The sequence below is a fragment of the Homalodisca vitripennis genome, unplaced genomic scaffold (genome assembly GCF_021130785.1).
Source record: "Homalodisca vitripennis isolate AUS2020 unplaced genomic scaffold, UT_GWSS_2.1 ScUCBcl_336;HRSCAF=2105, whole genome shotgun sequence".
Classification (NCBI taxonomy): domain Eukaryota; kingdom Metazoa; phylum Arthropoda; class Insecta; order Hemiptera; family Cicadellidae; genus Homalodisca; species Homalodisca vitripennis.
Genome location: NW_025776480.1, coordinates 85,819 through 109,705, shown reverse-complemented (window position 1 = coordinate 109,705; position 23,887 = coordinate 85,819). Strand labels below are relative to the sequence as shown.

The following is a 23,887-nucleotide window of genomic DNA, read 5'->3' as shown; positions in this document are numbered from 1 at the left end:
GTACTTGAAATAGACGCGAACTTGTTCTGCACTCTATCAGGATAAACAACAAAGGGTGGCCTATTCTGCGACCAGCGTGCGTCTAGGAATAGTGACATCAGAGAAAATCCTGTTTGCCATTACGTTTTTAACTGCAGCTGAGTAAAGGTGAGTTGTTTTTTATACATTTAAATTATTTAGCATTGGTCGTGATATATAAGACTTTACATTATGCTTTGTTTTTAAATTATATTAGCCATATAGCCTCTTGAAACAAATTAAATATCACACTAAAAGAATTTTATCCTAAATTATGGTAATTTTATAATAATTATAAAACATTTATCTTTATAGATTTTGAATTGGTGTTATACACTTTTTATTTGGATATTCTCCTCTAGAAGGCAAAATTATCAGATAAGACGAATATCTTTGGGCATGAAAGTTATAAACAAAAACTAATGACTTTGCTTGAAAGTTTACATGACATATTTAGAGATAATTTTGTAGTATAAACAAATCATGTTATGGAATAGCCCAGAAATCAAGAAAATGGTGGTTAAAAATCTTTTATTTTCTTTTAGAATGTGTCATAGTCAACTCATTTATTTTGTATAAGTATATTTCAACTGAAAATAGAAAAATCCAATGACACAACTACTTTTTAGTGAAAAACTAACAGCAGAACTCATTTGGAATTTCCGTAGTAGAACACCAAAAGCTAATACCTCGTGCAGTAACTGCAAACAAAGTAACTGGTAGAAGGGTAACGAATTTAGATCTTATTAATGTTGGAGAATATTTTCCAATTCCCACTTCTTCTCGTAGATGTGCAAGATGTAATACGAAGGAAAAATGTAAGCGCACAAGTATTGCCTGTGAGAAATGTGATGTAGCCCTGTGTCTAGCCTGCTTCGCCCCATTCCACAAGCCCTGAGCTATAATTTATATTCATTACTTCTTTTTTAATTAAGATATTTAAGATTTTAATTAGGTTAGATTAAATATATTTTTCATTTCCAAATGACTATGTATTGATTAGGCCTATAAATATTTTTTTTCTTCTGAATATGGTTAAATGAAAATATGTTTTGATTTAATATGTACAGTATAATTATTTGGAGTTGAGTATATTAAGTTTTTTCTATGATAGTTTATATTATTAGCCTATTAACTTGTAATTTTCTCTTGGCAAAAATTGTTAAAATGTAACATTGTTTTCATTTAAAATTTATAATTTTTACCATTGAATTAAATATTTTTTTTTATAATAGTTAGTTTGAATTAAGCTGTTTATATATATATATATATATTACTTTTTTGCTTTGAATAATTAAGGTTTTATGATAATTTTGGTTTATATTGGTTTGAATTACTGTTTTACTTTAATAATTGATGTTTTTTATAACAATGATGTTTAAAATGAAACTAAGTTTCTGTTTAATGTGATTAAGTTTTTGGGTTTAAATAAATATTATTATTCATTATAATTTGAACATTTTTAACCCTATCCATAAGTGGTTGAAATTGTAACCAGTGAGCATGAGGTATTATGCATATACCTGAAAGGTCACTGGTCGAAATATCAACCATATATCAAATAAAAGAAAGGATTTTTAAAATTATTTTTCCAAGTCTAGATACAACCCCAGTATTAAGTTAAATCAATCAAACCTGTTAAATAAGCAAATTTTAAGGGTGTGCACAGAAAGAATTTCGGTGTGGTTGAAATTTCAACCACCGTGCGTCTAAGGATTACAAGTAAAAATAAAGCGTGCACAGAGCAAATAATGAGGTGGTTGAAATACGACCAGTGAGCGTTAAAGGGTTAATTATATATTTACACAGTCTGAAGTGTCTCCGAGGTAACACCCGTTACAATAGAAACAATGCAAAACTCAAGCTGTTAATTTGGTATGTAGGTTACCAATGTTTCTTCTCAATAGAACAATTGCTCTTCATCTAACTTACCTGTTCTTTGCATCATATATGGAGGGAAACTTTAATAAGTGGCCTACACTCGTTATTCGATTGCTATTATCGAACAATTTGACATATTATCCAACTTCAATATGTAAAAATCGTATACAATAAGTTAAAATAAATTACTGTAACAAGAAGAATCTCGTACATTACAATTTAAATAAATAAATTTAACAATATATGGCCTAGACTTCAAAGATATCAAAGAAACATTACAATATTTATAACTTGCCCAGCTTGATATAAACGAGTGGCCGCTTTTGTGACATGGAGGAAAGAATTCTCCCCATGTGTTACCAGAACCAAACCCACATATATAGGCCACTTAAATGAATTTCGTCACATCTTAGATATATCTTACATATTTTCCTCCTATTCAACACTGTTTTCAAAGTCTCAAAATATTGGTTACTTCTTGTTGTTTATTGTTTGCACTAAAATTACTATAACTAATAGTATAAGTTGAAGTCACATGCTAAGTTAATTGTAAAATCTAATTATTCCTTCGGATAAAGAAATATCGAACCACTTGATAATAGCAATGGAATAAGGAGTGTTGGCGGGTTATTAAAGTCTACCCTCATGTATTTGGGGAACATTGTAATGGAATAATATTACCACGAGCTAGGGTTATCATTCTACCCCATATAACACTAATAATTTTTTAATTTTAATAACAAAAAGAACTTGTTTCATCCAGAATTAGAAGATAAAATGAATTATAACATATATCAGAATACAAGAGATCCCACGCACCTACTGGATATTTACTATAATGTTAACCTTTTCTACACATAAGGATTTCTAGCCATCATAAACCATAACATCATAAATTCTGATGATGCCTTAACCAGCGAAAGCGCTTTTGAAATAAATTAAATGTGGAAGAATAAAAGTGTGTTTTGTATTAAAACCTACTCACTTCCATCAAGAATACGATGCAGAAAAATCATAAACCATGTCAATTAAATTCAACACACATTTCAGTAGACAGTATAAAACAAACACACACACAATCTTACATAAAATATCATATTGTAGTGTTTATTTTTATAACACTGCACATTTTCAATCATAAACGTTTCTTTCCACCAAAAAGAAATACAGCGTCCTTGTTCTTATTCCAGTTCCAGGTTCCATGAATATCACTCACTCGGACCTCTAAAAAACAAAAACTGAGGTCTTTGACGTTTAAATATGTATGGCAGGTTGCAGCAAAAGCTAGTACCCAAAGAGGTAGACTTTACTATAATACTGTATAATGATTCGGCTTTTCCAACAGTTTTAGAAAATAATATGACACATTTTGGTGTCGTTTCTAGTTTATCTGTTCTACTAGTTCTTTTTTTCATGATAAAATCTTATAAAAACGCTATGTTTACCTGAACCAATTTTGTATTTGTGTCAAAATAAGCGGAGCTATTAAATATCGGTTGGCTAACTTATGTCTGCTTTGATGTATGTACTCAACTAGTAGTAGGTAACCTCACAGAGTAGTTTGTGAGTCTTTTTTGTACAGTTTGTTAAGTTTTATATATATATATATATATATATATATATATATATATATATATATATATATATATATATATATATATATATATATACATACATATGTACTACATATGGTTAATGTTTCAGTGATTATTGCAATGGATACATTCACTTTGGAAAACAATTCTGGACTCTGCTCTGGTTGAAGATTTCCAGGATGAAGATACTGCTAAGGTCACGGATATAGAAATTGACGATGAAAAGGAAGATACTACTAACAGATTTAATGAGGTATTTTGTCAACAATATCAAACCAATTAAAAAACAGAGGAGATATGATAATAATGAGAACTGATTGATCACTGTTTTTAATGAAGTGATTAAAGTATATTCTACAATCGACACCGATATTGTAGAAGTATTTAACACCAATGATACTTCTTTTAGACCAAGTACTATTGAGTAGGCCTGGAACAAGTTCTAAAGCAGTAGCCCTAGTCAGTTACTAAAAGAAACCATACCTTGCACTTAAAAGATGTTTGTTTATAATATAACAACAAACAAAGTCTAGGTCAAAGACATGTCTACAAAAAATACAAAGAATGGACACATCTTGAGAGCTCAAGGCAATAAAATATTCAACTGGAATGACAGCAAAATTGTATTTCTCTTCAAACTACCGCGAAAATAAAGTAACGACGCCCGACGGTGAGAAGGGCGGGATAACAGCTGACGTTCCGTGCCCGACTGTTCCAAAACTACAATTAAGGGATGGGTGATGTAGATCTTGCGGACCGCTACTCAGCAATATATTGTGTGAAAAGAAAATCCCGCAAATGGTGGCACAGGTTTCTTTTTAAGTTGGACATAGTATTTGTAAATGCATTCGTAGTGTAAATCAACTTTTTCGAGAAATCAGTCTCTTCGAACTTCGACGGAGTGTTGCCTTTGGCCTCCTTACTTTCAGCCCATACATGAAAGGGCTAAAGCGTTAAAGCACCAAATCATCCAGACAACAAAACAAGAGGAGAAAGGCAGACTACACAGTCTCTAAGGAAGTCCGCTTAGGGAACCGAGGTGTTCATTGCCCTAAGATTTATGAAACAAGAGGAAGGCGTTTTCTTTTTAGTGCGAAGTTTGGAGGAAAAACAAATTTGAATCAATACCGTTCAGCAAGTGTGACTATTACCAGACTTATATGTGGTACAACTACAAAAGACTGCTTTTAGGCCATTTATTTTAGACCACAGAATAGAATTCAACACCTGACTTCATCAATACACTTCTGAAGTGTTTTCTGAAAAATCTTAAAACTCTCTACAGCTCTCACATCCAAACCATCAGCCACGCTACACAATATGACCGAGACCCTTTGCTTGACCACGAACCTATCCCATACAATCCAGATCCTTCTGAAAATATTATAAAAAGTCTGAGTACCACCATAGAAGTCTTAGAAGCGGAGGTTAATCTGTTGTGGCTTCAGATGAGCCTGCCAGTGAGACATCTCAGCTGAACCAATCATACTGGTTGGACTGGTTGTGGATGTCCTCTCCAGAGTTATCGTTCCTCTGAAGATCTCCTCTAAAGTTGCGGTACCGGACCATCATCAAGGAACACCAGCCTAGCCGCCTCAGCCTAACCCCAGCCGCTCCTGATCCTGACTCACGAAAGCTTTGCGGACGCCGTGAAAGACACCGGACTAGCCGCAACTGAACGAGAAACTGGCGCTAATGAAACAGTTTTGAAACTTGTATTTTAGAGATCCCATTTCACAGCAAAGGGCAAGATTTACAGACCCAAATTGGGAAAAGCAAACTAATTCAACATTTCAAGATCAAGGTTATCTTAGACTGCTCCGCCAAAACGTCCAGTACGCATCTAACAAATTGGACAAAATTCAGCTCATGTGTAAAGAGCTGAAATCAGATATTCTCGTTGTAACCAAAAACGGTTTTAACAGCGAAAACCTTGACCTTGTAAAATTCCAAATTGTTAAGGGGAGGCGGAATCCCATTTACCTGTAATGCTAACATAAGGTACATTTTTTCAAAAACTACTAGGCCTATTGCTTTGAAATTTTTGCCAGTTGTTTATATGCCTTTCATACATAGCCTGAGTTTTTTTAGGAAGTTCTATAAAAAAAAGTTATGATTTTTTTTCCCGTAACACCTAAAATTTTTGGATTTTTTTGCAGATTTTATTTTTTTGTAACCAAATAAATTGACTTTGGACCACAAAAAAAAAACTCAGGGTATGTATAACTATTACCTAGATATTGTGTAAAAATTTGAACTCTCTATCTAAAGTATTTCCAGAGAAAATGTACCTTTTGTCCAAAAAATAAAGATTTTCGGAAAACGGCATATTAGTAAAAATATTTAATTTTTTGCCTACCTAATACCACAGACAATGGATACGTTTCTATAGAAAACGTATCCATTGTCTGTGCTAATACATTCCACGATCATATGATGGGGTTTCTTCTAAATTTTCTTCAAGTTTTCTTTTCCTCAGCTTCTCCTGTCTTCTAGCATTCCTCAAAAAATCAGAAATAGCCACTTCAGCCCTACGGATGCGCTCATTGTCCAAAAATTCAATTACCGAAATCATCCGCCGACCTGGTTCAATTCCCAAAGACTTCAAAACTTTGCATTTTGTGATGTTACCATCATTGTAACTGGCAATAGCTTCAAATACACCAAGTTCTAATGTTTTCAATGACACAAAGTTGTTTTTGGGTATTCTAGTCCATATAACACTGTTGACACTCTCATTCACATTTTGTGTCTTGCCGTGAATACATTTTTTGCCGGTTATATTATTGATCAGGACTGTTTATTGTTTTCACAGCTGACAGACAGCACATTATGCAGTCGTGCCAACATAGAAAACAATAATGAAGAAGTATTAGACGCAGGGGGAAAGCAAAGTAGTATATACAAAAATGTCACTGCGCGTGAGAAATGAAAAGAGGCCTCTGTATTCATTTGTTTCCTATGAGAGGCCTATGTGTTATATATCACTATGTTCGTAAAAAAATATCTTTCAACTAATAAAATAAAAAAAATGTCAAAAAGTTCGATTTTGACCTTACCGCCTCCCCTTAAATGCGTACTACCGCCAAGCCTCCAAAGGAGGAGCTGTTACAATTTTCTTGGGAGAAAATTTAATTTTCATAAAATTTCCAATCAAAGAAATATCTGCAAAATATTCTGAAGCCGTTGGGATCAAAGTCCAAACTGTCAGGTCAACATTAATAGTGTTAGGTATGTATAGGTCTACAGTGAAATCGTGCAGTATACTGTAGACACGACTTTGGAGCAAAAACGTTTGTTTATCTCAACAACTGTGTTAAACACTTTAACAGCCTCAATCTTCAAATAAACTCACCTATACCCAACAATTTATCGTACAACAACAAGTCACCACAAACCTAAGTAATCTTAGGCCTATCGAGTTAAACAATTGAATTGTCTATTGAAGATACCCCTGAATGTTAATTGTAAATGTTAGCCCTACTCCAGCTGAAAATATCGAACTTTCTCATGATAATGAAGTTGTGTGTGAAACCCCTAATGTTAGGAAGACATGCTAAAATTACTAAACCTACAGATTCTGATCTTAGGTGGAGTAATGTGGATAATCAACCACAGCTTCCAGTATTTGATTAAATGAGTGGTGTTAGGGCTGCAATGGATGAAACATCGATATTTTTCAATTTTTTGTCTGACACGTTGATTCGTTTATTCAAGTCTGAGACTAACAAGTATGTCTAAATTGTAACTGATGAACTAAAACTTACACTTGAGTTGAAAAAAAAAAAAAAAAAAAAAAAAACAGTGTATGGGGAAAGTGGGCAATGTTGAAGTTACATGAATACGTACACTTTCTTTTCAATTGTATATGTTCATTGTAAAAAACCAAAACTGAGTGATTATTGGTCTACTGACACATTTATCAAATCAACTTATGCAGCCTCAGTAATGGGTAGAGAAAGTTATTTTGCTATTTTAGCAAATTTCCACATAAGTGACAACTCAACTTATGTCGCATACAAAAGCCTGGCCATGATCCCATGCACAAACTAAGACCATACATAGATCACTGATTTGCTACCTACTCTCAATCCTTTTATCCTGCAGAAAACTCGACTATCGATGAAGGAGTGTGTGGTTTTAGGGGTAGAGTGAGGTTTAGGGTTTACAATAAAAACAAACCGGAAAATATGTTGATAACTGGTACAGTAGTGTAGCTGTAGCCCATAGCCTAAATCGACATACTACTCATTTAGTTGGAACGCTAAGAAAGAACAGGAAAGGAACTCCAGTTTGTTTTACAAATGCAAAACTGAAAAAGGGAGGTGTTTTGGGGAAACAGAGCAATACCAATGTTGTCGTCCTTAAGTGGAAGGAGAAAAGAGACGTAATGATAATTACAACCCAACACACCGATGAATGTGTTGAAGTTCCCCTAAAGAGAGGAACCAAAACAAAAATGTGCAGTGAAATAAGGCTGTCTTTCATTGATTTATCTGACCAACTGGCTTCCTCCTTAAGTCCTCTGCGTCGCAGTGTGAAGTGGTACAAAAAATTTGTGTTTGAACTGCTTCTTAATACAGCTGTGATCAACTCCCTTCTACTGCTTAATATTGTCAACGCACGACAAATGCAAATCACTCAATTTAGAGAGAAGATTGCAGTTTCTCTCATTGAGTCCAAAGGCATACAAGATGACGTGCCTCAAAGTGTAAGCACTCCAAAACATAAGCTCACCGAGATCCAAGCCAAGGCCATAACGTTCAGCACGTCTAAGGTGTGGTTTTGTGCTATAAGACTCTATCAAAGTCCAATGGACGTGACTATGCTCAAAAGCACTGCAATAGTTACTACAAAATATGACATGTGTAATGCCTTTTTTTACCTAGATTGTTTTAATGTAGCTCATAAAAACCCATTCATGTAGGAAGCTTGTACTGTCTGAAGCTATGATTTTAAATTAACTTTTACTATATACAGTGTATTTTTATTGCAGTGCAAGTGTTCTAACCTAACATAGTTTGATCTTTCAATTAATTAAAAAAATGATACTAAATACTCTTGAGTTTTATTTCCTAACGTTATTAATATAGATTAAGAATAAATAAATATATTATCATTAACTTAAATTTCCTAATTTTTGAGAGTTTTAAAGGCAGTATTCATTTACCGCTCTCAAAATGGATACTGCCTTGGAGAGTAGCCAGGTGCAATGTCTTTCTTCTTAGATAAAACTACTTTTTTAAGCTCATTATTTATGTTTAAGGTTTTGTTGTAACATACCTTATGTTCTGAACATGTAGAATGGGAGATGAGCTGAAGAATATGGAACAAAATCTGGTACTCTTTGCTTCATGAATATTATTCACAAAGTTCTGGTTGAGACATGGGTATGTAATGCTCAGTATTACAATTGTTTATTTTATTCACAATTTTCCAGATGTATTTTTTTATCACTTAAACTAGAACACAACTTTTCCAATCCTGCATTCTTTTCACTCTGTGTGACATATCTGGCTCTCATCTGAGCTTCCTAGTACTTATTGCAGTTTAGGGCCGACATATTTTGTTTAAACATTTGTTAATAATTTTGTAAAATTTTTCAATAGATACATTTTGGTTTAAGTTATTGTGTGCAAGCACTGTATTCTTAACAGTATTGTTATACATTGTCCAGTTTATAGTTGATATTTAAAATACTATTCTATGTGAATATACGCCCATGTTATATTTTAGGGGTATATCAATATCAATAAAAATTGGCAAGTAGTCATTGCCCATAGCATCATTACCAACATTCCAGCTCTTAAGCCTCATATATGACAAGGGTGGGAGTTCTATTATATAAGGTGATCTATACAGTACAAAGAAAGAATTGTAGTGGAATTCGCTAATATGAAATTTGAGCTATTTAATGCAGCCAATATATATCTACCCCTAGTATATGTTTTTTACAGTTAAGAAATTGTGTGCATAGAAATTCCCACATGATATGGCGTTAACATTGTCATGTAAAAATAAATTGGTAGACCAAAAGTTCTTACTGATTCTGTTAACTTTAGGGCAATATATGTTGTTAAATTAAATTAAATTGGATGTTAGGTTTTTAATTTAAACCGCCATAATCTGTACAAATTGAGTAACGTTTATGTTAACGCACTCAAAGACACTAGCTTGTGAATTACTATCTTGTATACAATCATTTTAAGTAAGCCATGTTTCTTGTAGAACAGCACTATGTACTTTTTAGTTGTATAATAACTTAACAAATTCTGTCCACTTAGGTCGAAAAGACCTAGCATTCCATTGTATCATATTAATTGTATTATAATTATGCATTACTATTAAACTGTAGTGGGATAAAACTACATTATGCCAGTCGGTGACTAGGCCTATTTACTTCACCACTATAGTATTGTTGCTTCTACATAAGTTTGCATTATTATCTGATAAGATTTTATTAATTTTGTTCTCTAGCTCTGTAAAAATGCTATCATTTAGGTGTCATTCATTTTTGAAGTGCCTGATGATGGATGGAATCATTGATTCCAAAAGACCTTGCAATAAAATAAATATTGAAAAATTTGTGTTTATTTACCAATAATAGTAATTTAAGTAAGTGTAAAAAACGTGTTTATAGTTAGTCTCTTTAATATTACATTTTTAAGCTCTTTAATTTTTGCTTTAACGTCTAAAAAATCCACTTCGCCATTCAGGGGCAGTAAAAATGTAGTGCTTTTAATTTTACTTTTTGTAGGTTTGTTACTAGGCTGGATATTAGGATAACTATATATGAATATGCTTTGCTTGGGTTTTCCCTATATTGCTTATTGTTATGTCTGTTTGGATATTTAACGAGACTTAGGTCTGTACTAATTATTAAATCATTATCAGCGTCCTCAGAAAGGTTGACAAACCTAATACTGATAGTATTCAGTTTGGCTGTTTAAATCCTTCCTTAACTGTAATGGTATAAGACTTTACAGGAACCCAACTGGATTCCTGTGACCTGCTTTTATATTTAATAGGAAAAAAACTTGCTAGCATTAAAGTAACCTTCTCTGTGAACATTCATTTGTTCCTTAATATTAACCTGTCTCACGTATTCAGGACACTTTCTTGAGTTATTCCTATGTTCACCAAAGCAATGAATACACTCACCTTCATGGAAGGGTCCGAGCAATTCCGACATATCCTGTAGTTCTTTCATGGAGTTGGCTACATAGCCATATATGAAACAGCGATAACGCTGTAACTGGTATATTTCTAGGTTATACTTTCATTAAAATGTGATTAGGATTAATTTCTTTAGTTACGGTTTGCGAGTCAAAAACTATTTTTATAAACTTAGTGTGGATTAACTTCTTGTTAAAAGTACGTTTGATTCTAAATGCTTTAAGTATGAGACTTTCACTTATCGCTTCAGATATCATGTCAGTTTCAGTACCTTCCCGGTCAACGAAAACTTCTCCAACAGAGTGTACTCTTAAGGTAGGTATATAACAATTTTGTATTGTTTTATGTTTGGACTTAAAACTAGGATATTTTATTGATTTTCAAGTTACTGTTATATTTGTACCAGAATTTTTAGTATGATCAATATCAGGGTTGACCTTAAGGATTTTACCAATTTGAAAGGAGCTGATTTGCTTTTTATCTAGGTGTTGAATAATAACCTCGAAGGGACCAAGTTTCCTGAGAATGTTTTACAGGAGCCATGTAAAGTTTCTTTTGATCAGGGGATCCTGTTTTGTTCGGAAATGATCAGGTTGGCTTCACACTTTCTTTTAAAGAGTCTGATTTACTTTTATAATATATATTTCTTTAATATTGTTACCTACAGAAGTATCCATATTATTATTTTGTTTATTTAAAATAGAGTTTATATCTTCAAGCTGTTCTGTTAGATATACTTGAAACTGATCTTGCAGGCCCAGCTGCCTGCAAATGTTTGTTATTTTTTGAATTAAAAATATTTTTTATTTAACAGTAGCAAATACACAATAATATTGTAGGGTTAGTCACAAATTGGGGTTAAACAAACTGTTGTAAATACATACTACACAACATATAAACAGAAAATTGTGATAACGGAGTAGGCGCTGCCTATTCTATTCCTCAAAACTATATGTAACCAAGTTCTCATTGTATAAATATAAGTTTATATGGTAGAATTGAAATGTATCAAATGTTTTATTATTTAGACAATTATTCTGTTATGTTATTTTTACAGACACAAACTGCATTAATAGCTATTGAAAATAGTTATAAAGGTCTGGCAAATTATAGTATTGTGCTATCAATAGGTTTTGAATATCAAACAAAATTTAGTTTTATGATGGATACCAGGGCAAATAAGCATTATGGGTAATAAAAAATTTATAAGTTTGCCAAAGAAGCTATTTTAAAAGGTTATGAAAATGAAAAATATCACATTCCACTTGATGACCAGAGCATTGCAAAAAATAGTTTAACGCATACTATTAAGTCAAAATAAAGCTGGATTTTTGCACAAAAATTGTTAACTCAATACCAAAATATTCTTGGCTTAACAATGTAAAATTGAAGATTTGAAATAATTAACATATGCAAAGCTAGATTCAGTCCTCCAAAAATAAATAGTAACCTTTTCAAAATAGCACAATATTTCACAACTTTGTCTTAAATATTATTTTAGGTCATGAGGAAACATTAGTACACACGTTTTTTACTTGTCCAGAATGTGAATATGCAAATAAAATTTTTAAACAAATCAGAAACAATTTTGGAATCAAAGATCAGAAGTAAAGTAAAGATGTCTTATTTTACCAGGCGAAGTTAGGGCTAAGAAGCCCTCACTAACACTTAACCTGGGAACTAACAGCTTAAAGGAAACGGTTTAAAAGTTGATAAACATTTTACAACCAAACGATTATCAAGCTTTGAAATAATTTAATAATCTTTTTAACTGAAGTTTTAAACTAAACAAAAAGAAGAATTTAAAATTATGTTACACTGTCAATCCAACTCAACATAGTATATGTAAGTATCCTGGAAACAGTTCTTAATCCAGTTTTCCTTTTTTGGATAGCAAGCAATGCTTGAAGGGGTCCCTGGCAAGAAGTAACCTCAACCTTTCAAAATATCTTTTGCCCCATCTATACTAGATTTACTTTATACTTTTTTTGGAGTAATTAACAACATAAAACTACAAAAACCACATAGCAGAGGTGCATAGCTTAGAGGTACTTCCTTATGCCTTGGCACATACTCCACCTAGTCAAGCAGGTTTCGTATCTTCAGACACAGATAAACAGCAGATTTCAGCTGTCACTGTGTTACAGCATACTCGGTTGAAAATTGAGCTTCGCTCTCTTCAAGTACCATCCCAGCCAGTGTAGGAGACTATACTTGACTAGTAAACATTACTGGCTAAGACTTACAACTTAGCCCATTTCATTATGAATTCTTACATGATCAAAAGCTTTTTCTAGAATAAAGCGACTCACCTGTGGTTGAACGCTTACTACCACCTGATTATGTCTATCCTGTCGAGGAATGAGAGTAGATATCCAACTGATGCCAGGAATGCATATTGCATCCAGTAGTTTCCTGCTAGTGGAAGGACGCTACGAAAGATACGCAATCTGTATATACTAGAAAAGATACATATACTACTGCACCTAAGTCCGGAACAGCCTGGTCTGTGCTTGGACACTCATTTTTTTTTTTTTTTTTCAATTTCAGTGCAAGATAAATAAATATGTAAACTTTTGTTAAACAACAATGCAGAACATATTCTAGTATTCAATGTATTCCAATTGCTTTTACACTAATAAAACAGTGAATTGTAGCAATGTGTCTTTCATTCATCCTGACAATCTATTATTAGCAAGGTTTTCAGTCATGAAACAGTGACAGTATGAAAAAGAAACAATAACTACGAACGATGATGACGACATCCGATATAGGTGGGGAAATGGCTAACCCTTTATACTCATAAAGCCATTTAGTGTGGTTGTTACTTATCTCTCCCTTGTCTCATATGAAATCTCAGGTAGTTGTCCTCTCAGCTCGCCGGGCAACATGTAGTGGACTGAAGAGTTAGCGTCTCCACTCAGCAATTGCGTAACCATGCACATCAGTTCAACTAGTATTTCAATGGCAGAATTTGACTATATAGTTCCCTATTAGGCCGAGAGTTCGCAACATTTTCCAGCTACAATTGGATAATGATTTAATTTGGGCTATATGTTATGGTCTTAAGGGCCGAATTGAATAGGGAGCTGAGGGACTGGACGTGCTCAAAAATCTTTGACATGAGTAGACAAAAAAGTGCAAAATGTTAACATTCAAAATTTGCCTTCAAAAGTGCTAAAGCTCATAACTAGTTATGTTAAGTGCCAGTACATGTAATTTAATGTACATAATCTTTCATGTAAGAGTAACATTTTTTCAAAATAGTACTTTTTTCCAGACTGTCTGCCTCATACTCAACACAAATGGAAGAAATTGGTGACAGCAAACCCCACTAACTTCGTTTGTGTTTGTATGTGTGTGCGTCTGCACACCCATGTGTAAAATTCACGTAAAGCTAATTCTTAAAGTACATGAACTCATGGTATAAAAAAGGAAAACTCATATTAAAAAAATTATTTATATTTTATATGTTTCCAAAAATAATAATATAGTTAGGGTAAGCAAACAATGTGTTACACATCAATGCAAAACATAAGATTAAAAATATGCTTAACAATAACAATTTGCTCTTTGAAATGAAAAGTGGTTTTCACCAATTACATGTCTCCAAGATAAGAAAGAGTGTTGATTAACAAATTATTATTAACATTTTGAAAGTATCACCGGCTACGATTCTTTCACTTTCAGATGTTACTGTTGTTTGCATTCTGCTGGAGTGCCATTCTTTTTCGTTTTAGGTATTCTCGGGTCGTTGGGATCAAAATCGGGATCCTCTTCATCACCATCTTCATCCTCCTCATCCTCATCTCCATCCTCTTCCTCCTCAAAATCTTCTTCATCATCCAGTGCCTCTCCTAAAATTGAAAGTGTTATGAAGTGAAACCAGATAAATAATTCTAAATTAAGAGGATCGAACAATAAATCCCAATAAAACCACAAAAATCCCGAAATGTCTAATTTTTTTGCAAACAACAACGAATTATCCAATTCTATTTCAGGCTATGTGAAAAACATGTTAATTTATCAAATTTTTACCTAATTTTGTTGTTTAAATTATTACACTTGTTTTACGGGATGTTAAATCTGTGATAGAAGTAGGCTATTTAATTATAAGAAGTGACATTGACCATTATGTTGTCATAAATGCTTAAAGACAATTAAGATTTCTTGTTTATCACAAAGAAGTTCCAATAAACATGTGTTGGTTCTCAGCCTGTCTTTCTGTAGGTTATTTTCTTTACTTAAAAACTCAAAGCTCATATAAGTTTAGAGTTTGGTTCTCTGTATATTTATTTGTCTAGACCCAACTTAAGAGCCAAACATAAAGTATAAGGTTTAACTTATCTTTTGTCTGTGGTTTAAAATCTTGGGACATATAAACATGCAGTTTTAAAACAACCAGTATTTTGAAACTAATTAATAATTTTCTTTATTCTTAGCTCCAAGTCATTTTTGCCCCTAGAGGATTCAAGCCTGGCTAATAAAACACATACAGATAGAGAAACAGTAAACTTATCATACCCTACTCATGGTTATTAACATATTTTGTTTTCCTTGAAAAAAAAAAAAAAAAAAAAAAAAAAAAAAAACCGGATAGTTAGTAAACACCCTGTAGCCTATACCAATAATTAACACATTCACTGATAAAAAAATACCTTATGATGAAATTCCAGGAACAGCAACAAAACAATTTTTAACATTAAATTCATAAAAATGTGACTTCATCGGTTAGGTCTCCGATCGGAGACAGCAATACCTGGAAATAGTATAGTTAATTCTCCGATCAGATGTGTTAACAGTGAATGTGTTAAGTTGTTATCTAAAAAAGAAAATATATAGTAGGTTACCACCTCACCTGTAAAATAGAGGACTGCTCTAGGAACAATTCTTTCTCGGATGTAGTGACCTATTTCAAAATCACTTGTCAGCAAAGACTGTGTGTCTTCATCTACATCTGCATCGGGATCTTCTGGCACTGTTGAAAAAAATCATAATAAAATATAGGCACTCAATTACTTTTTACATTAAACCTAGTCTCAAATAAAATTGTATTTGCAACTTCTAATTAGATCTCTTCAGTCTCAACCATGAATATAAAACTGACAAACAATCATGCATTTAAATCTAACTTTGTTAATTCTAACCAAAAACTGAACATGATATTGGACTTCCTCAAAACTGATAAGATTAAAGAGTCCTGCCATGCAGCAGGTAATAAATCTAAAACAGGTTTGAGCTTGTAAGGAAAGTGGTTGTTTATTGAAGTTATTTATCTTCTGAATGTGGATGTTAACACTTATTTATACCACTGCTTTTAAATTTGAATATAGACACATGTAATTTAGCTTGACAGCAGTGGTTTGAAATACAACCATTATAAAACACATTCAATGTCACTATCATTAATTTAAGACCATGCACTTTCTGTTTTTAAACGTATTATTGATGAAGTTTCCACAACTGTTTAGTGAATAAGGTGTACATACCATTTACAGTATTCCATGTAATTTTATATCTATGGGCGAATTTAGTGCAATTCTTAGGAGTGGAAGCTCAAAAAATGAACAATATTCTTCTCAGTTTCTTATTGAGATACATTTGAGAACTAGAGACCCACGAAACAAAATTGTTTAAATATTACTTTTCTTATGAATTTTGTCGTTTGTAAATAAAAACGATTCCATATTTATGAATACCTGAGTTGGAAAGATAATATAAATCCACCCAGTACAGGTACAATAAAATTTTAACTTATTTATTTCTGCGTTTGGGCATATAAATAAACTATGAACAAACAATATATCCAGTTTTAATGTCGATAACAACGAATGAGATACTGGTTTTCAGCACTTTTCAACCAAACTGCAATTCCGAAAATTTGTAACTCGGAAACTAGTGATTCGATTCAGACCAGGTTATTAAACAAGGTGTACTGGTTTTGATTATCAGAAATATATATAAAACTATAATGAAATTATTCCACAAGCATGTGGCAAGGTATGAGCCATGACAAGTATAATACATGTTATGGCACTTTGGCTTGCATTGCTTTAGCATTGTAATTAACAGACTGGTAAGATACCTAGTCTAACTTAGTTTACAGTGCTATTACCAATTTATTTGGTTAATAATTTATTGTTTAGATTACAATATTAGAATTATATAAAAAAAATTAGTTCATAAATTTACCATCTTACCTTTTATTCCAGGCTGAGCAGTTCAAAAACTTAGTATATAAGGTCTCGTTATGGAACTCTCAGTCATTATATCATGTGATTTTGTAAACCATTATTAAAATATTTAATTTTTAAACACTGATGTAATTGAGCAAGTTTTGTTTATTACGGCCGGCACCTGCTCGTCTGAATGTGCAAACTACCTCGGCAAACATCACCCTAATGATATTTAATTTAATAATATTTAACTGTATTTATTTGTAATGCAATTTTTATTGGGTGCATATATTTTGAATTTAAGTTAAAGCACAGCAAAATTAATATGGAATTATTCTATATAAATAGACTATATCAGAAAATTAGTAGACATTTCTTTAAATCGGGAAATGCTTATTAGCCACGAATAAACCCAAAAAGAGGTAAATTGACTAAAAAAAAAAAAAAAAATGTTCACGATAACCACTTTTCTAACATCAGAATATATAAAAAGCAAATACAGTAGAGTCCCGGTAATCCGAGGTGAATGGGACCGAATGTACCTCGAATTGTGAAGAACTCGAATTATACGGAACACTTTGAGAAAAATTGGGTTATAATTAGAACTGAAGGCAAACAAAAGAAATATGCTTTTATTACAAATACCAGCATTAAGAAATTACTTACAGAGGTCCAAAGATGCAATGTTTACTTAAAAAAACTGTCTAGAGTTTTTTGTTTCACCACACTGCAGCGTTTGCGGGCAGCCATGTCTCTCCACCGCCGAAGCAATAACGTGTCTGCCGCTGTCGCCTCTGCTTGCTGCTCTACGTAGCGCAGGGCCGCATCCAGTGCCGCGTAGCCGTCGCTGTGAGTCATTGCCGGGTCTGTCTCCTGCACACTTTCTTCTTCGTCACTCCCGTCAGCTGTCATGTCTGTGACCATCTCAACTATGGTGTCGTCTGTTGTCTCTAACTGTTCGTCCCTACTCATCCACTCTCCAATATCAGTTTGATTTGTCCCATTGCAACCAGGAAGTCTGTTTATTAAATTTATTAACGGTAGATCGTCATCTTCATCATCATTTTCAATTTTACACACTCCGATTTTCTTCCATGATTTCTGGATTGTTTCTGGTTTAATTTCGCTCCAAGCTTCAGCGATCCAATAAATAACATCCTTGATTGTGACTTTTTTTCAGGAAATCTTTTATGGTTGCCTCTCCTTCAATTGTTTGAAACATTGATTGCAACAGACGGCGTCTGTACTTTTTTTTCAAAGTTTCAAGTACGCCTTGGTCCATAGGCTGAATGAGGCTGGTCACGTTCGGTGGCAAAAACATCGTACGTATGCCATCGCATTGCAGTTCCCCTTCATCTGGGTGTGATCCTGCGTTATCAAGTGTTAAGATGGCTTTAGAGGGTAGGTTGCTTTTCTTCAAAAACTTTTTGGTTTCAGGAACAAACTCACTAAAAAACCAGTTTTTAAAAATTTGTCTGTCCATCCATGCGTTTTTTTTGGTTTGTATAAGTTGCTGGAAGCGTTGAAATAGACATGTTTTTAAACGCACGAGGCTTAGCAGACTTGCCAATGACAGTTAGTTTTAATTTATGGCTTCCCGACGCGTTTGAAGCGGCTAGCACAGTCAGTCTCTCTTTGCTTTTTTTGTGACCCGGAGCAGCTTTTTCCTCCCGTGAAGCTAGAGTTTTTGATGGCAAAGTTTTAAAATTCAAACCAGTTTCATCACAGTTGTAAATCTGATCAGGTGTTAAATTTTCACTTTTAACCCTTTGAACCCCAGACCAAAATATTGATGGTGGAAAAAAACGTACCAAAATCATTTGACCTAAGAACTACCGAGAATCCCCGGAGCAGAAACAGCTGTTTTGCATACTGTTTGTAAAAAATTAATACTTTTGCTACTTTTTATGCTATTGTCTTGTATTACACACCAAAATGTCCAGAATGAAATTGTATACACAGAAAAAGATTAGTCTGAAGTATAAAAAAATGTTTAACAGCATTAAAATAATTTTAAAATATATGTATATAAATTTTTAGGCAAAAAAATTGATTTTAAGATTTTTTAATTAAAAAATAAGAAATATTTTTACCATGGGCACCCACATTTTATTTTTCTAAATTTAGTTTTGTGTATGTACAAAAAAAATTATATTGATATCTCTAAAAATAAACTTTTTTTGAATTTTTATATAAAAGCATGCGACTTGTAAAAACCTCTAGGCGTACAACACAAAAATCACTGATATTACCTAAATAAATAAATTAGTAAATAAATAAAATTAAAAAAATAGTATTTTAATAAAATACATATAAATATGTATTAATACTCATAAAATAAGTATTTTACGATTTCAAATAAATATGTATTAAACGCATATACCATGGCGACGATATTACGTCGCCCGGGGATTCTCGCAACTTCATTGGCGACGATACATCGTCGCCGCGGGGATCTTCGCATATCTTCTCGGCGACGATATTTCGTCGCCTGGGGTTCAAAGGGTTAATAAGATTTTTTAACTTTTCACAGAACTGAACAACTGCCTCGGAATCCCGCCGAAAGTTTCTCCCCACAAATTTCTAACTGCCTCACGCCATAACGTTTTTTCCAACGGTCAAGCCATCCTACACTTGCCGTAAAATCTTCCTCACCTTCATTGATTTCATTGCGAAAGTACAATGCCTTTTCCTGTAAAATAGGTCCGGAAATAGGACAACCTTTGTTTCTTTGTTGACAAAACCATAAAAATAGGGCCTCGCTAGTTTTTTCATACTCTGCTTTCTTCATAGACTTCCGCTCATTAGTACACTTTTCCGAGCACTTTTCTGATGCAAATTTTTCAATTTTATCGCGATTCCTTCGCCAGTCACCAACTGTCACTTCACCAACTCCGTACTCGGCAGCTAATTTTTTTAACGTTTCACCTTTATCAAGTCTTTTAAGAGCTTCTAGTTTTGTTTTTATCGGTACAAACTTTCTTTTACTTTTTGAACTCATAGTTCACTGTACAATGAACACATAAACACTTCAGAAAATACTTTTTTACTAAAACTTAATATTTAGACAACAAGTACTGTACGTTGTAAATAACAGACGGGTAAGCGCACTGCGATCGTAATCTAGAACAACCGTACCGCAGTCGAACGTGATGAGCAACGAACTGATTTATTTTTAGACAATACGGGGCGCGATGTTCCGTGGCCTTGACAATAGGGTGGGGGTGGGGCGGCGGTGCAAATGAAGTGGCACTGATGAGTCAGGCTGCCGGCTTCTCCAAGTAGCCTAGCACTCAGTTTACAGACATGCGCTCGAGTGTGTTGTACAAATATGTCAATATCACATTTTATTTTTTTACATGTGTTGGCTCGGATTTAACGGAACCTCGGACTATCGAGACTCGAACTATCGGGACTCTACTGTACCAGGTTATAAAAACAAACAGGTTTGATTCAAGTTTAATCTTGGCCTCCTTGCTGATTATAATGACCAAGTGTAAAGCATTAAAAAAAAATAATGATTGATACCTTCACCAACGGCTCTATACAGTTATTGAGAACCACCCCGCTATAAGGTGTGTGTGCCTCTGTCAACGTGTTACTGACTGTTATAATTACATAATTTATATTAAAAATGTTACTTACTGACTGGAGGATTGAAGAAATTGAAAAAGGAATCATTTTGGATAGTTTTGGTGATTGTTCTGACCGATCCTCGAGATTTGTGCTTTTGTTTCTTCTTTATTGTTTTGACTGTGACATTTTTGTTTTTCTTCCAGTCTATAGTACAACCCTGTTAGGACAGAATTAATCAGTGATTATCAGGAATATATACATAATTATATGTAGAAGTGAAACTATAATGAAATTATTTGACAAGCATGTGGCAAGATATGAGCCATGACAAATATAATATATGTTATGGCACTTTGGCTTGCATTGCTTTAGCATTGTTATTAACAGACTGGTTAGCTACCTAGTCTGACTTAGTTTACAGTGCTATTATCAATTTATTTAATTAATAATTTATTGCTTATATTAAATTATCACATAGAGGCAGAATGAAATCAATAAATGATCATTATAACTTTTAAATTATTAAATTAAATTTTTATCAAAATAACAGGACTAAACGGGATACAATTGTTTGCTACAATTGTAACATGTTATACATGAAATGGAATAGTTGAATGTTGAAAGTTTTAAAACCACAAGATCATGGTAACACCTGGTGGCAGTTACAACTTGCATTGATATAGCAACTAGATCGTAGGTGAGAACAAAAAGGTTTCACACTGGCTTGGTTGCAACTATCCTACATTTATACTAAGTAAATTCCAATAATGAGTCGTTATAATGAAATTACGAGTGAACCAACATATTTTGAGGTTGTTGTCAGTGGATAATAACTACATACAAATTTCATGGAAATAAACATTTTGTAACAATATGTTATACGTGAAATGGAATAGTTTAATGTTGAAAGGTTTAAAACCACAAGATCATGGAAACATCTGGTGGCAGTTACAACTTGCATTGATATAGCAACTAGATCGTAGGTGAGAACCAAAAGGTTTCACACTGGCTTGGTTGCAACTATCCTACATTTATACTAAATAAATTCCAATAATGAGTTGTTATAATAAGATCACTAGTGAACCAAAATATTTTGAGGTTATTGTCAGTGGATAATGTACTAAGTTAACTAGATAAAAATTTCACGGTGATACATGTTTTGTAACATGTTATACATGAAAGGGAATAGTTGAATGTTGAAAGTTTTAAAACCACAAGATCATGGAAACACCTAGTGGCAGTTACAACTTGCATTGATATAGCAACTAGATCGTAGGTGAGAACCAAAAGGTTTCACCTTGGCTTCGTTGCAACTGTACTAGATTTATACAAAGTTAATTCCAATAATGAGTTATTATAATGAAATCACTAGTGAACCAACATATTTTGAGGTTATTGCCAGTGGATAATGTACTAAGTTAACTAGATAAAAGTTTCACGGTGATACATGTTTTGTAACATGTTATACATGAAAGGGAATAGTTGAATGTTGAAAGTTTTAAAACCACAAGATCATGGAAACACCTAGTGGCAGTTACAACTTGCATTGATATAGCAACTAGATCGTAGGTGAGAACCAAAAGATTTCACCTTGGCTTCGTTGCAACTGTACTAGATTTATACCAAGTTAATTCCAATAATGAGTTGTTATAATGAAATCACTAATGAACCAACATATTTTGAGGTTATTGTCAGTGGATAATGTACTAAGTTAACTAGATAAAAGTTTCACGGTGATACATGTTTTGTAACATGTTATACATGAAAGGGAATAGTTGAATGTTGAAAGTTTTAAAACCACAAGATCATGGAAACACCTGGTGGCAGTTACAACTTGCATTGATATAGCAACTAGATCGTAGGTGAGAACCAAAAGGTTTCACCTTGGCTTCGTTGCAACTGTACTAGATTTATACAAAGTTAATTCCAATAATGAGTTGTTATAATGAAATCACTAATAAACCAACATATTTTGAGGTTATTGTCAGTGGATAATGTGCTAAGTTAACTAGATACAAGTTTCACGGAGATGAATGTTTTTGTAACATGTTATACAGGAAATGGAATAGTTGAATGTTGAAAGTTTTAAAACCACAAGATCATGGAAACATCTGGTGGCAGTTACAACTTGCATTGATATAGCAACTAGATCGTAGGTGAGAACCAAAAGGTTTCACCTTGGCTTCGTTGCAACTGTACTAGATTTATACCAAGTTAATTCCAATAACTGGATAAGGTACTAAGCCAACTAGGGTACCAAGTTTTATAGTTTCCATTCCCTCTCAATTTCTACAAAAATAATTCTGACAAACAAAACACTATTTAAATGATTTCCTGATTTTGAAATTTGTTGATGCATAAGTTAATATTTATAAAATGACATGTCCCTCAGGTTATCGTCAGTTGTATCAGTGCAACTAGAGATCGCACTATAAAAATGTATTCAATCATCAAAGGAATTAGTAGGTAAAGTCAAACACTTTAATCAAATGCTTGTCAATAATTTCAATAAATATCCTCCATTTTCTAATTTTTAAAAGGCTGTCTCCCATCGAATCCCACAGAACAATACCAAACACTAATATAAAAACTATTTATAGAAAATGTATCTAGTCTAACTGTAGCTAATCTATCTTGATTTAGAACTACTTAAAATGAATTTATTTTTCAGCTATGTATGCGTTGAATGATGAATAATCAAAATATATTCATCAGAGATTTCAAACTAGTATAGGCTTCAGTACTGCCAACTATATTGACAATTTAATAAAAATTTAGCAAAAATAATTGTTAGTGCTAGGCACAACTAATGATCGTAGAATTGATAAATTATCTATCTGAAACAACTGGAATTGAAAATGTCGCAAGATTCAAAACCACAAGAAGATAACATCAACTGGTGGTAGTCACAACTTGCATTGATATAGCAACTTGATCATATGTGAGAGCCAACAAGTTGCAAACTGTGAGAAGTTCCCTCCAATTCATATAATACTAGTAATGTGTAACTTTAGAAATGAGAACGTTTAGGACAGGAATATTCTCAGATAATTGAACAGTATATTAATGTTTTTTTTTTCTTAAATAACCATATTACGCCCGGAAATGTTTTATGCAGATTACTGTGGGATGATTGGTAATAGCCTAAGCACTGCATGTGACAAAACAAAGATTAAACGGAGGCCTAAGAGCTAAACTCCCCAAAATTCAAGTAGAATACAAAAAGCATATAGGATAGAAAAGATGTAGCCAAAGATAAAATTGCTGTATCTAATGATAGTTTTAACTTGCATTAGTTTAGCAACATTATCGTATGGAAAAGCAAAACCGCTTCTCGTTGGCTTAATATTGCTGCTAACTAAACAATTTGAATTCAATATTACAATATCATAAACAATAAATTGAAAATGAAGTAGAACATTTTAATTTAAAAAGAACGGTTACAAGAGTGAATTAGGTATTCCT

General features: G+C 33.0%; 2 protein-coding genes across 2 annotated transcripts in view; both read right to left on the bottom strand.

The window, feature by feature from the left end:
• Window positions 1–5,451: 5,451 nt before the first annotated feature.
• LOC124370629 lies at window positions 5,452–10,686 on the bottom strand. Its single transcript, XM_046828915.1, has 3 exons — window positions 10,656–10,686; window positions 5,915–6,290; window positions 5,452–5,853 (listed from the first exon to the last, which is right to left on the bottom strand). Exons 1-3 carry the CDS (start codon window positions 10,684–10,686, stop codon window positions 5,850–5,852), a joined length of 411 nt encoding a protein of 136 aa, XP_046684871.1. The 3' UTR covers window positions 5,452–5,849.
• Window positions 10,687–14,116: 3,430 nt separating this feature from the next.
• Window positions 14,117–23,887, bottom strand: part of LOC124370628 (nucleosome assembly protein 1-like 1) — a 32,959-nt gene continuing 23,188 nt past the window's right edge. Inside the window, exons 7-9 of the mRNA XM_046828914.1 lie at window positions 20,492–20,639; window positions 15,529–15,648; window positions 14,117–14,527 (exon numbers count right to left, since the gene is read on the bottom strand). Of these exons, the coding sequence (XP_046684870.1) occupies window positions 14,364–14,527; window positions 15,529–15,648; window positions 20,492–20,639 (432 nt within the window). The 3' untranslated portion in view covers window positions 14,117–14,363. The remainder of the gene's footprint in view (window positions 14,528–15,528; window positions 15,649–20,491; window positions 20,640–23,887) is intronic.